This window comes from Homalodisca vitripennis, chromosome 4 (assembly GCF_021130785.1).
Source record: "Homalodisca vitripennis isolate AUS2020 chromosome 4, UT_GWSS_2.1, whole genome shotgun sequence".
Taxonomy (NCBI): Eukaryota; Metazoa; Arthropoda; class Insecta; order Hemiptera; family Cicadellidae; genus Homalodisca; species Homalodisca vitripennis.
Genome location: NC_060210.1, coordinates 178,773,486 through 178,788,709, shown reverse-complemented (window position 1 = coordinate 178,788,709; position 15,224 = coordinate 178,773,486). Strand labels below are relative to the sequence as shown.

Sequence of the window (15,224 nt, the reverse complement as noted above, 5' to 3'; positions counted from 1 at the left end):
CAGTCTTTTTATGTATTTCAGATTCAACGGGAGTAAGTACAATAATTTCATAAATATTATACTATATTGTTTTTTATGTTAAACACACGTAATCACAATACTAATTTTACAATAGTTTTAATAATGGTACTTTATTATATAAATAATCAAAAATAGCATTTAATACATTTTCTTAGATCCTTCGGGTAAACAGTAGGATACTAACACATTAAATCTGATTATTTTATATAATTAATCCCTTTTTATCTTATAGATACATTGTTCAAATAACATTCTAAATATAAAATTTTAACTGATAATACAGTAAAGGTCTTCATAAAACACAACAAGTTACCACGACACAAACCACAGTAAGAGGAACGTTAAATTACAGTTAAAATACGCATGTATACATTAGATCTAAAATACAATGGAACACAAACGATGAAGGGTAATAAAACACCGCAGCACAGTGAAGTGCTTATCACAGACAAGAGCGTGTGCAGGAGTGGCGGGACGTACGAAGTGTCCGCTCACGAACATCCAGTAGTAACTGAGCGTCGCGTCGCGGCGTCCATCACCGCCGCCACCCGCGCACGCGCCACCGCGCCCTGTATCAACTTTGCCGCCAAAACACTCCGCCTGCCGGCGATTGTTTCATCGTCAGTGGTATCCTCAGCTCTATCGAGCGTCTGCTTTGTTCTTGGTGCAATCACTCAGAGTCTGGCGACAGGTCAGGATCAGGTCGCTCAAGGGTACAACAGTCTGTTATAGACGTTGGAATAGCTTTTGTTTATTATTCAGATAAATATGCACTTGGTGGTTATAATCAGTTTCTATTAAAAAACATGAAATTCAAAACTTATCACATATTAGCCTCTAGGAGTTCCGGGCTTCTGGCAGCTTTACGTCCCTCGCGACTCTCCGCCTTTGAAAGCTCGTAGTCTCGGACAGCTCTTGATCTCTGCTAAATCCTGCATTTTAGCAGCTACAGCCCTTATGGAAATCACAATCTCTAGAAAGTCCCCGCTCTCTTGACAGATCTCCAATGGAAGCTCACGGTATTAGGCTGCTTTTGATCGCTGGCAGGTCTCTCTGCCTTTGGCATGTCAGCTCCTGGCATATTAAAGCATCTCGGCCCTGAATCAACCTTTAGAATATTAAGGATTGAGGCAGTTCACGACCTCTAGGGGCTCCTGGTCTTAGTGAACTAATGAACACCGAGATCTCTCAGCCACTAATACATCCCAGGCTCTGCCAGATTCCGGCCTTCGGCAGCTTCCGACCCTGAGAGCTTCTAGCATTTAGCTATTCTGGCCTTTAAAAAGTTCATGAACTATTTATTTCATAACTTGTAGTTTACTGCTAAATTTGCATCGGACCCAACTGCTGTAAGGTTGATATTAATTTTCGGACCTAAATAATCAATTACTTTTGAAATTTACTTAAATGGTGTTTTAGATATTGAAATAGAAAGTCACATGGCTATATTTAGTGAAAAACTGCATATTGAAAAAGTCCATATTATAAGATGGGAGTGTATATACAACTAGTATAAAAAGGCTTAAAAATAAAAATAGCAAATTAGTCAAAGCTTACGTTCTGATGATACGTGAGAATAGCGTACTTATATATTAATGTACAGTAATTGAAACCTCCCGTTACCAGGATACAGGAAGAACACAACGCCACTAATCAAGTGCTGTATAATACATTGTCCTCAACATACACTGCTGACCAGGTGCTACGTCTCGACCCAGTGTTCACACAAGCGAGCAATGTAAAATGTGGTTGCTATGTACAAACTTGTGCTACTTATCCATATTTAATTATTTATTAGGTTGTATTTTTGTTATGTTTCAGTGCTAGTTACAGGTGATAGTCATTTGAATCTATACTACAGCACAAGCGAGCAATGTAAATGTGGTTGCTATGTACAAACTTGTGCTACTTATTCATATTTCATTATTTATTCGGTTGTATTTTTGTTGTTTCAGTGCTAGTTACAGGTGATAGTCATTTGAATCTATACTACAGCACAAGCGAGCAATGTAAATGTGGTTGCTATGTACAAACTTGTGCTACTTATCCATATTTAATTATTTATTAGGTTGTATTTTTGTTGTTTCAGTGCTAGTTACAGGTGATAGTCATTTGAATCTATACTACAGCACAAGCGAGCAATGTAAATGTGGTTGCTATGTACAGACTTGTGCTACTTATCCATATTTAATTATTTATTAGGTTGTATTTTTGTTGTTTCAGTGCTAGTTACAGGTGATAGTCATTTAAATCTATACTACAGCACAACCGAGCAACCAATATATATGATACTTGAAAACTGTCCTTTTATATGGAGTCTTCCTTCTCTAAAAGTGATTTGATTGTATGCTTTTTATAACCATTTTAACGCAAACTGTTATACTAAACTATAAAAACGGTGGTCTAAAAATATACACTAATATCGGGCTGTACTTGTTGTCATTTTTGATTTCAGTCCCATAAGAAGAATGGGAAATTTCCCGTTTTAATGATGTTAAAAAAACACATCCGATTGTTTTTAGTTTTACATATTTTTATTATCTATTTAGATAATAATGACAAACGTTTTGGACTTTATTGTATAAATATGAGCATTGTATATTTAAAAAATTAAACACATTAGAAGATAAAATAAAAAGCATTACGATGCACAGTAATCATATCTTCAAAATGACACATCATCAAAATTCTAAGACTTAAAATAAGTTAGTAAAAGTATTTGAGAATTAATATTGTTCTTGTAAGTCATATTGACATTTCACACTAGCCGGCTCCTAATGAATATTATAACATTAGTTGTGTTTATGTACAGTTTTCTGTTCCGGAAACATATAGTAGCAGCAAAACACTCAAGATCGCTAGCGAATAGATATGATCTATTTGAGATATTACCAACTAACATGTAAAGCAAAAATTGTTTTGTTTCCAAACCAAAATTGGAGTGAAGACACAAACCTATGCTCTCTGCACTTTTTAGCCCCTCTTTTTTAACATGACGAGAATCAAATTCATCCAGTTTTTACAAAGTGTGGTGAAAAACCAACATATCGAAAATATTTCCGAGTAACAAACTTCACACAGGTCGGGTAGAATAATGAAATCGCTAGTCTGCTCAGCAAACTCTCGAGTAGCGGTCGAAGCCTGCTGATTGATGGACCTCCTTGTGGTTTATCGGTTTTACATCAACCTTCAGAGGTTGATGACATTAATGTTAACGCAATGTACTTTGTTTATCATATCGTGTGCAGCAATCAGTAAATCTAGCGAAGTTAATCCGTATTAATTCATGTCGCGTATTGAACTCGAAATTAGCGCATAAACAGCATTACAGAGAGCAAATATACATTTCCAATAGCAGATAGTTCATAAATTATTCTATAGTGTGATCTATGAAACGTAACAATCCGATGTAACAATCAAACTGGAATTATCGCAGTAAAATTTTTATAATAATTTAGTCAAAATCTGTCTTATAATACCATATAGCCTACAGTTTTTAGAATTTCAAATATTTTATTCTACTTTAAGAAGTATTTAATAGCTTCTTGCAAAGTATAATATTTTTAATTATTTAAGATAATTATATATATATATATATATATATATATATATATATATATATATATATATATAATGTTACGGACAGGATTAGGACCTGCACTACCTCTAATTCCTAAATTTCCAAAGTCCGATGTCAAATTTTTATTCAGATCCAAACTTAATAATTAATAATCTTACAGTTATACGTATTTTTAGTAGTAGTATATATACCTAGAAGAATTATCCAAAATGTGGAGCGAAAACCTGAATTATAATTGAAACTAGCACCAACCCATCTCCTCCACCATTTAACTTTGTCTGGTAGACAGATTATTACACGCTATAGTATATAATAAGTGTTAGTAAAGGTTGATATGAAACTACCTCAGTCCTTACAAATACTAACTATCAGGAACTTGCATTCTCCATAGTTGAAAAAGTCACATTGTATAAAAATCAATTAACACGTTGAAAAGACTCGTACTTTTGTATGCAAAAGAGGAATTTCCCATTGGGTTAGCCAAAATTAAAGTTGGAGCACCTAATATACATGTGCTAGAGCCAAAATTTAAAAATAAAAATTTTACTTACAAACGTCGGAAACAAAATAAAAATTACAGTTATAAGGACCTCTAAATATAATAGTACTGATATAATATTACATTTTTCATATAAGCTATGATAAGAATGTACGTTTGTAATAAATAACATTTTCAACTTGCATATTCACGTATTCGCATGTACTTAATATACTTATTACTTTATACTTTATGCACTTATTATTTGGTGGTGGTTGACAAAGCTCTAAAAAAATATATAATTAAAATGTTTAAAAATCAACTTAAATCAAGGCGATGTGGCTGGATCTTCACTAATAGCCAAATAGAAAAAGGTAAAGTATGAGTGATGTTTTACTCTACCAAAGAGAGAGTTCGACCTTAAAATAAAGAGAGCTTGTACCGCCTCGATAACGACACGCGTGCCGAACGGCGAGTGAGCGTGACAGGATTACCGCAGCTACATACCGCAGCTACATACCGCACCAATAGCTTGGACACGGGCCAACTGCATACAACTCGGTGAATATTTGTCTGTTTGTGACAGATTTAGGGATCAATTCTGCAGAAACCTTATGCAAACATATTCTGATCGATACTGAACCGTTTCGGATCTCCCACATACATTTCTTTATGCAAGGCTAGAACGTCTCACACTTGTCCTATATTGTGGTATTTTCAATCAGGGGATTTGTTGTTTTTTTGTGTGTATTTGTCCGTGTGTATATCTGGATAGATGTGAACGCTTATACCATGAAATCTGATCTTACAAACTTAGTCAAACTTTGCTCTCTCATGTGTTTTTAGATCTAGAGTCCATCAGTAAACATGCCCCGGATAATTTGCGATCAAATGTGACTCCTAGTTTAGGTAAATTATCCACCAAGTGCTCTATTAGTTGCGAAGACAGCAAGAAAATTAAGAATACCAATTTGTAATAAGTTGCTAAATGTCATGGTATAGGTGGTATTAGATGAATTGTAGACTGACACATTGGCTACTCAAAGGAAGGTACAATACTGACGCAAATTAAGTAAATTATTTGTTGAACTAGTTTGATAATCTTGCAAATCTGCGTCTACCTGATACAGACTGATCAATAAAAGTCCTTTGTCCTGTCTGCCATCGAATATATTCTTTATTAAATCATACCCATGCGTTGCCAATTTATCCCCACTTCTGGTATTATAACCACCAAGTCCATTTAACCACCTTACGTCTGCATTATCCATCCTCCCTCTGCTTCATTGCCCAATAACCTTTTGAATTGTTTATTCCTCTGGTAAGTTTATTTTCTTAGTTAACTTATCTCATTATTAAATCGAATGAACTGCAGATGTCAAGTTTTCAACATTTTTCAAGTGATTAGCTTCTTTCAAAAAGATTACAAACTTTAAATTTGACCCGATAGTACCCTACACCTGATTGCAAGGGAAACGTGGAATTTAAAATATATTCATTTTCAACTTCTCAAACATTCAAGTTTTATCCCCAACTTGAAAGCGACTAAACTTAAGGTCGTAGGTAAATCTAAATTGACAATCCTTGAGTGAATAAAATGTCCCACAAAAAAGGATTAGTTAATTTTGTCGTATCTCCAAAGATTTGCAACAAAACGCCTTAAAAATCTAAACTTTTGTTAATTTAAGATAGCCTACTTAACCTAACTGCCTGGCAGTTTCAACCTCAAAATTCTATTAATTACATATTTTTGCTTCCATGGGGACTTGGAGACGTTGTCCCCAGTGAACTGAAGGTGAGTTTGTTTCTTTAACAAAAAAATCCAAATGCGTTGTAAGAGTTTGTCATGAAAGGCAAACCGTATGATTAATGTTATAAAAATATGTTACTAAGACTGGAGCGTGAGAGTAGGTATATCCCCTACCATCTGACCCACTATACATTGCGTATAAAAATGCGTAGTCGAATTGACACGTTTCTTTAGTTTACATTTATTTCACTGGCTGGATTACGCAGCTCGCTTGCTGCAAGATCTATGCTATCTGTACTAAGGTTACCACTAGTAAACATTTGCATGCTTACCAATTAATAGGATGTACATATCATGTAAGTCTTCTGGAAAATTGTTTTTAGTACTAAATCTTTTCAAAAACATTCACGCATACTGATAATAATTAAAATATGACAAATTAAATTCTTTAATAATGTGGATTGAACAGCCACAAAATGCAGTTTATTATGAATTCAACGAAAAACAATAAATTGTAAACTTTATCTGTGCAGATGATCTTTAATTTTGATTTACAATTATTGCAGGGACAGTCTTTGAGTGAACATACAATTCCGAGAATATGAATCAAAAAATTAAAGATCACATTCGTTATAATGTTATTTTAATAAAATAAAAATTATTTAGTGCAAAAATTTTCTATGATAAAATTATAATTAGTTTACCTTCCTACCACAGTTTTGCCCATCACCCAACCAATGTTAACATATAGCTATATTTTTATTGAAAGACTGGCTAATTATCTTTCAGGTTTTTCAATTTTAAAGTAACACGATTAAGCATTACACTAACTATAAATAGGCTTGTGTATATATATAATAATGATTTTTTACAGTTTTTGTCTCTAAAAATATAAACTAAATAAAACTTTAGATTTTCTACGCGCTACTAGCTTAAGCAACCTTATGAAAGGTGAAGGGCATTTTATTTTATTTAAGTTATTTTAGAAAATAGGAATGTATGCCTTAACTCAGTTTACTAACGTCGCTGTGTACTGACAGGCGGAGGCAACCCCTGTAATTCACCCCATAGGGTGCAGTATAACCGGATTTCCACAGCAATCACCGGATTTTTATGGAAAAATATAGCTCTGGAAATTTTTAGCAAAAACTAAGTACCCTCTTTTTTGGTTTTCATGCAAAAAAGTGCGTTATTTTTCTGAAATGTTGTGTTGAAATCCTATTTTAGAACGAATAGCATTACGAATTTGTAGCTTTATTGCTGTTATTATTACAGCTAAACCTATTCCCCCTTTATAAATAGTCCATTGTTATAACTACATGAATTTGTTTCGGGGTTAACTTCGTTAGCTTTCAGCTATAACTGCGACATTGATCGCTAAGGATACGAAGGGTTTGAGTGAGCGAACCAAACCGAATTGAGGAGCAAAACACCCTTTGTAAAAGTAGTTTATAACGATAATTTAGCTTATGTGATAAGATTAATATTTGTAGAGTTTAATATTTAATATGAATTAACTGTGCCTGTGATAGGAAAACAATACATAAGGCAAAGTTTTAATTTAAAATAAGTAATACATCTGTTTTTAATTATTTTCCGTAAAAATCATAATTTGCATCTAAAAGTGGGGAGTTTCATATTTTCTGATAATAAAATACAAGTATTTGTTATACGAATTATCAACAAAACGTTGTTCCAAAGTGCCACCTGGCACACCCCGCCGAATGCGTATTTGTCTAAAATAACTTCCCTTATTTTAGATAAGAACGGGAAGTTTTTCTCCCAAGACCCCAAAAAAATAGAGTCGGCCCTGCACGAGTTCCATATAAGGTGTTGGAAGTGCAACCTTATGTAAGGTTTTAATTTTTGTCAGCTATTCAAGATGTTGTTATAGTTGCTTATGGAGAAATCTTTAGTAAATGAATAAATATTATGTTCTATATTATTCCAGTTGACAGCCCTATATGATATGTACAATCCAACTGTACCAGCAGTATGTAATTAATTATGATTTTTATTTCCACACATAACGTAGCTATGGTGGGAAGGATTGATTCAATGTGAATTTCGAGTTTAGCTCCATTTCACCTTCCTCTTAGTGCAGCGTTCGGAATTTGACGCTGTCACAGACTTGTCTGGACCTGATGAGATAATGAAAATACCTCTTCGCCTAGATTACAAAATATTTCGTAATCTAGGTTTCTCTGATGTCAAAAGAGTTTATTTTGAGCTTCTTCGTCACCAACAGTTTTTTATACCTCTTCAGATGATCATGAATACAGATTCAAGTCTGCGAATGCATCATATTCCAGACGCTGTACTAAGGGGAAGGAGAACGGAGCTAAACTCAACATTTACATTATAACTGTGATAATATCAGTAAAGTTTATTTGACGTATATTTATGTTTATGTAATGTAAATTTTATCTTACACTAAATTCTTGGCTCTAAAGACAATCCTAAATATTATTTCAATATTTTAAAGTTTACTATTTTTACATAGAAGGTATATATAAAGTACATATATACATGAATTCTAAATATTAAATAGGTCCTTGATCAACACTTAACATTTCACAGCAGACTATGCAGGGACCTCGATAGGTGGTGAACAAAATGGAAAATGGAAGCAATTGTTGTATTGCACCTTTTAAGGGTATGACTAGAGTGACTTGCGCAAAAAGCTGCGACCTTGTGGAACCAGGTCGCCTGCATCGAGTCCAGTGGCGGCTCTGCGCGACGCTGCGCGGCGGCAACTCTGATCGGCCGGGACATGATCGTCCTTCTGGCTCTCTATCTGACCTTCTCCATTGTTTGCCAATGTTGATGCAATATTTTCTTACAAACTATCACACTTGCTCTATACGAGTACAAACCTTAACTGAAATTGAAATCGCATCCAGTGTAAAATCGGTGCTTTTAAAAATCCCAAAAATTGTTGAAATAGTAGACATGAATTATAATATCCTTGTTTTACACCCAATCTCACAAAACATGCTTACACAATATTTCTGACATGGTGTAAGCTAACATGAACTGTTATTGTAATTCAAGCTCTGCAAGAGCACAGTCGTTTTAATGCCTCCTGGAGTACATTCAGTCTTGCTGTATAAAACGCTCTGATTTTTTATTGCCAAGTTTTTATTCGATCATTTCAAATATTTAATGTTATGTTTTACCTTTTATTTTTATATACATCATTCGAGCTTTAATTTCTCGTAATGCCCATTTTCCGTCAATATACAATGAAAATATATTCGGGCTTATTAGCCTAAAGATTTATTAATATTGGTTTTTTTATTCATATATTTAGAGGCACTGAACCACTTACATTACTTACTAGAACATTCTAAAACAACATTCTGGCCGATACTGTCAAAAGGCTTCTAGATTCACTTAACTATGGCTTTATCTAGCCCCTTTGAAGTTACCCAGAAGTGCCTCCAGAGCTTCTAGTTTTGAATAATCCTGGAAGTCACTGATCAATTATCAGCGAAATTTGGCTGCCTTTGAAAGAAACCACCCTTTTTCATCTTTAGAAATCATCTTTATCTGATTTCACCATCTTAGCACCACTTAGCCTTGAGAACCCGTGCTCAGAGCATGATGCCAGGGTCCTGGAATCTCCAGAATCAGATTTACTGATGCGTGATGCCATGATGCCTTGTTACTTTATAGGTCCCTGATCTCCGAAACCAAAAATGATGACTTCTAAATGAAACCTTCGCCTTAAAATGGTACAAATACGCCTGTTTTTATGGTGGACTTTTTTCAAACTATTCAAATACCATTCGAAAAATTAAATAGCTGCCATTTTGTCACGATAGTCCGTGAAAGAAGAGCGATTATATTTCCCGTAGTTTTCAGTAGAATGTACTGACATTTAATAGGAGATATGTAAGAGAACCATGGAAGTTGTAACTGATCCTGATTTGGGTTAACTATTTTGAAGAGCACTACAAAAATGCCTAACAACATGTATTGAACTTAATAAAGTATATTCTTACACATTTTTTATCTATTTAATCTTTAAAATCATTACAAAACCAGTTTATTTTAGTCATAAATGGCGTACCCTTCCTTCATAAGGAGTAATAATGGGGTTCCAACATTTTTATAAACAATTTTAGAAAAAATAACTTGGAAAGGCTATATTATATTCACATTATAGCATCACGCGGTTATTAACTATTTAATTTATACTTGGCTCAATCATGGGTATCAAATATGGTTGGTTCTTACTTCTTATTTACTGGTTAACTCCTTTCTGAAATACTTACTATACCTGTGATAAGTATAACCTGTTATGTTCTAACTCGTCTAACCACGGTTCTCGAGGTATCGTGCTGACAACAAATCAGGGAGACACGATTTCTCCATGTGTATATACTGTACAAGATTCACTTTCATTCAATGAATAAGTAAATATATGATTTACTCAAATTACATTACATGGAAGTGTTAAGGAAATTAATTTTTAGTACATTATATCACACATTTATAGAAACAAAAAACATGGTTAATTTTTAAAACAATTTTTAATCTAAGGGTTCAGTAAAGATGACGAGTCTAAACCAAAAAAGAAACAACCTGTATATATCACTTAACATTAACCTGTTGTTCATTTAAAAAATTGTTTTAAAAATTACAGCATAACAAGTGTCACTGCTATTTCGTTTACAAAAGTTTATGAAAAACATATTTAAAAATAACAGACATTTACTGATTAGTTCATTTCACTAATTCTGCATAACATTTGTTACATAATATTTTTTCGATGTCAACAACAGAAGCACTACTTTAAATTACATTTTGATATCTGATTTAATCGTTGAAAATATGTGTAAGGAAATATACCCGTAAAAATACAAACATTAAAAAAATACATAAAGAAAACACGTTTTAGTTGTCATAATAGTCAATAAGAGAAATTGCAATAAAGTATAATGAAGCGGATATAGAAAATACAAGATAGTACAAGATAAGGATAAGAGAAGAACTTTTTTCATCCCCTTAGATTACGTAAATATGGAAAAAGATTATAAAAAACATCGTTTTCTTCTGTAGGAAATTCACCATACATGACCTAACACAAATCATTGATATTAACTCAGCAATGTTGTTAGTGATTTTTGAATATTCTTTACTACAATAATGGGTCGTTAAAAATAACGTACTTTAAGTAGATCTGAAAAGCTTTAACGTTAGTAGAATATTTCAGAGACAGTAAAATATAGTTTAGTATACACAAGTAACGCATGACAAGTTGGATGTCTCTAGTCGTGGTTTCGAATATATTGTTACATGTTGAAACTACGCATACATATTCATAATACAATATGAATATTCAACAACGAAAACCTTTACGTTCGTCAAAACGAGAATTGATTATTTATAGTATGGCATCAATATGATCAAAACTGTCTCGCTTGCTCCACTTCTTTTCGCATCGTAATTAGGCGATTATCAGTTGTTTGATGCCATCGTAGGTTAAGTCAACTAGACTGAAAATTCACGTTGAAAGTGAAAATATAACAACAAAAATATGAGTAGACAAAAGTAAAGAGCAGGTACTTACCGGTTAGATGTCGCTCTGACTGGGATCGGGGCTGCTTCAGCACCTACAGACAGACAGACATCAGCTGACACACAGACCTTGTTACCGACACAATGCGGTAAGATGAGCCGGCAAACCTTTGTCTATCAGTTTCTATAATTAATCAATCACCCCACTACACATCGATCTTTTGTCACGCGGAAACAATGCCCCTAACAACGTGTAAAACCCTTCAAGATAAGACAAATTAAACGTTCGAGTAATTGGAATGATTAGAAAATGATAACGCAATTTTAATTTTGCAACAAAAAACTCATCATTACTAAACCTGTACAACAATGGTATTAGAAGTGAAAACCACTCACTGGTAATAACGAGGAAATGTTTCAAAGAATATAAACATTTTATAAACAATGATAGCTAAGATTAATACAGTCGTACTCAACCCTACATTGTTTGCAATAAAAGTAAATTTATACTTCATTCACATGCACGAAATCTTAGATAATTTAACTTCAAGGTTTACAAAGTTGACTTGATTACATAATTATAAAGTGAGACGTGCAGTACAACCTTTAAAGACCTTGCAAACTACACAAATAAAAATGCTCAAACATGTATCAAAACTACAAACCTTATGTTCCTAAATCTTTTGCATGAATAGTTTTGGAAGTGAAACAATAATTGTCGGTTAAGGCATAAGTTATTGTGACATGTTTGTTGCTCTTGAATGGCAGTATGGTATTTGCATGAATGCCTTTAAAGTGTCGTGTTCACTGATGGGTTGCCGGATTTTTTTTTGAAAAAGTACTGTTTTAACTGTAATGGACTTTATAATAGTTGGTATAATGTACATATTATATAGTTATATACTATCTTTTATTTGACTTTTTCAACATATACAATTTTGTTAATATTAAAGCAAACCACACTATTCATGTTTTATTTAAACTTTTCCTCTTCCTCATCACAACCTATGCCCAATATTTGGTATCTTCAGCTTTACAAGTTCTAGAGAGAAATTGTTTTTGTACAAAAATTAAAAAAAAAAAATAGCGGCAAGTGGAAACGACACATTTTTCGACGTATATCTTTTGTTTTAAATTACACATACCTTTACCTTTACCTTTTTTGAACACCCTGTACATTGTTGTGTAAGTAAAAATAATTTAAATTTTATTTACAATCACAAATACATTTAATTGTGAGTTCACACAAATTACGATTATGCTGACCACAAGACAATTACAACTGCCACTACTAAAGGCTTGTGCCGCTACGCCACGCCTCGCGTCTCGCCGGTACACATCAAGGCTGCTGCTGATTGGAATTAGGTTCATCTTGCGATAATTACAGGAGTCAAGGCCTCTCATTGTTTCAATTCTTACTGCTGTACCTTTTATGGGACCGGCTTCCCCACATTGGGCGCAATTAGCAGTTCGACATATGCTCCTATCAGGCTGACACTATAATAACTTGCCATATAATGGAACTCTGACTTTGGTCATCCATTACAGAACTGTTACATCGGTTTTAGCACATGTTGGACACCCAGAAAATCCATTTATTAGACGATTTGAGTTTAAAATTTAATTAAAACCAAGCTATAGTAAACGCTAAGTTCATGCGTGCCCACATTCGTCAGGGAATCTATTAAATATTTAGTTCGTACTTTGTTTCTTGGAGTTCTTTAGTCCTGATTTTGAATGATTTTAATATTCCAGAAAGTTTAATTTTGACATGTACTCGCATGTTAGAATAGCTAATAATATTTTAGAAATGTAATGGCAGTATGTATAATTAAACTAGATATACGATATATTATTACACTGTAAATGTATTTTTTACACATGGCCAACATATTTACCCCATGACAGATATAAAATTGGTTGTTTGGTATATACTGATAACCTCATAGAGCTTAAAGTATTGGCTTGTTCATAATTACAGATATACTTACACACAACTAAGTTAATCATTCTTGTTTAACAAATGTTACTTCCTATGACATATGATGAAGGGAAAAGGATCGTTAATATTCTACGTTTGCTGATAAAGAATAAGAAGACACGAGGATGAATAAATAAAGAGCAAAATCAGTTAGCATTACGTAATAGTTATTGTTAAAACTGTTTAGTACATAAAACTAAAAAAAACTTCAAATAATAAATCTAATTGATTCATGAACTTGCGTTGTTTTATCATTATTGCCTCCTTTATATAGACATTAACAACGTCTGGAGAATTTTGCTAATTATACATAGCGACATAATTCGAGTGGATAGTGACACATAATGACAGTATATTTTGAAACCAACACTGAACTTAGTACTCAGGTATAGGTTTACTATGTGGATTTTCAACTTACTCGTTTCTTGGACTCGTCAGCCTTAGGGGTACCGGGAACCGGGAGCTGCTTAGTGAGGATGGGGGCGGACGACGACTTGTTGCCCAGCTCGGCGACCAGGGGGGTGGGAGACAGCTGTAAGGAGGCCGAAGGTGAGGGAAGGGCCTCAGTTGAAGTGGCAGGGCTGTGAAAAGTTTGAAGGGGAAGTGGAAGACAGTTGGGCCTCACGGCGCGGGGTCGAGGAAGAGTTAAGTCCGGGTCACTGGAAGACTCCAGAAGACTCCCGGGAGAGGTCTTGAAGCTGTCCCGCCGTACCCAGGGGTCGCTCTTGGTCGCCAGGGTCTGCGCCCGGGAACTCATGGATTGTCGCCGCCTCAGTCGCTCCCACGTCTCCTTCCGTCGACACTTCTGTGCGGGAGCTGGAACACGTCAACATCACGTGACACACTCAACAGATTGGACGTGAGGATATGGTGTGGTCGGATTTGCAACTACGTCGTTACGCAATAATGGATCTCATTTTACGGCAGATTTGTTAATTGGGCGAACATTTTGCGGTTTGAATGTATTGGAAAATAACTATTAGAATAAAACCGCAGCGGATCGTGACTGAATGGAAGCAAGGCTGCCTTGAGCAATGAGCAGTCGAGGGTATCAGGACTTTGTGGGTTTAGAAAGTGATCCTGTTAGTTTTTGGTATAACGAGCACTCATACTCTCCGTAATTTACATCAGTTACAGAACCACCCAATCAGTATTAATATTGTGTATATTCCGTACTGTGCAATCATATGTAAATTCGTTACTTAAAATAAATAAACATAAATAATTAGTCTTGTGGTTTAAAACATTGGGCGTAAAAAAATTTCTAAACATATATGTTACTAGCGGTTACTCGTGGCTTCCCACTCACGATTCAAAGTAAGATGTAACCTTTTTTAGAAACGTAAGGAATAATAATGAAATGTACTTTTGTTATCTCTGGGATAACTTTTGAGTTCATTGAATATTTAAGGCTAGCGTAGGCTCGAGCTTAGAAATCGAGATTTGCTTATAGCGCAAAGGCGACATGATTGACTATGAAAGATAATTGGGTAAGAACTTCCTAATTTAAATACTGATTATTTCAAAAGATTGTAATTGAAGTTAGAGATTGTAGACGTTTCTTTGCAGGTATTACTGAGTGTGAATGTCCATACAAAATATCGCAGTAAATCTTTCAGTTGTATAAATTTGCAGTAGTTTCTAAATTCAAACTCAAGAGGGCCGACATCATAAGGCAAACCCGTTTGTAACCACTATGAATTGTCATAAATTGTTAAATAATTACATTTTATATATTACTTTAAATGTAATATTATTTCTGAAGAAAAATGTAACCACCTTTGAGGGAATAGGAATGGCTATTCAAAATTCATGCAATTAGGTGAGCAGTTCATAGATACTTAATTAGGTACACGTGCTAATTCGACATGCAAAAGCTGTAATTTCT

At 34.2% G+C, this 15,224-nt stretch overlaps 1 protein-coding gene across 1 annotated transcript in view; it reads right to left on the bottom strand.

The window, feature by feature from the left end:
* The window catches only part of LOC124360707 (rho GTPase-activating protein 7), a 366,867-nt gene that overhangs the window by 190,555 nt on the left and 161,088 nt on the right, over window positions 1-15,224 (bottom strand). Inside the window, exons 6-7 of the mRNA XM_046814537.1 lie at window positions 13,755-14,152; window positions 11,408-11,450 (exon numbers count right to left, since the gene is read on the bottom strand). Of these exons, the coding sequence (XP_046670493.1) occupies window positions 11,408-11,450; window positions 13,755-14,152 (441 nt within the window). The remainder of the gene's footprint in view (window positions 1-11,407; window positions 11,451-13,754; window positions 14,153-15,224) is intronic.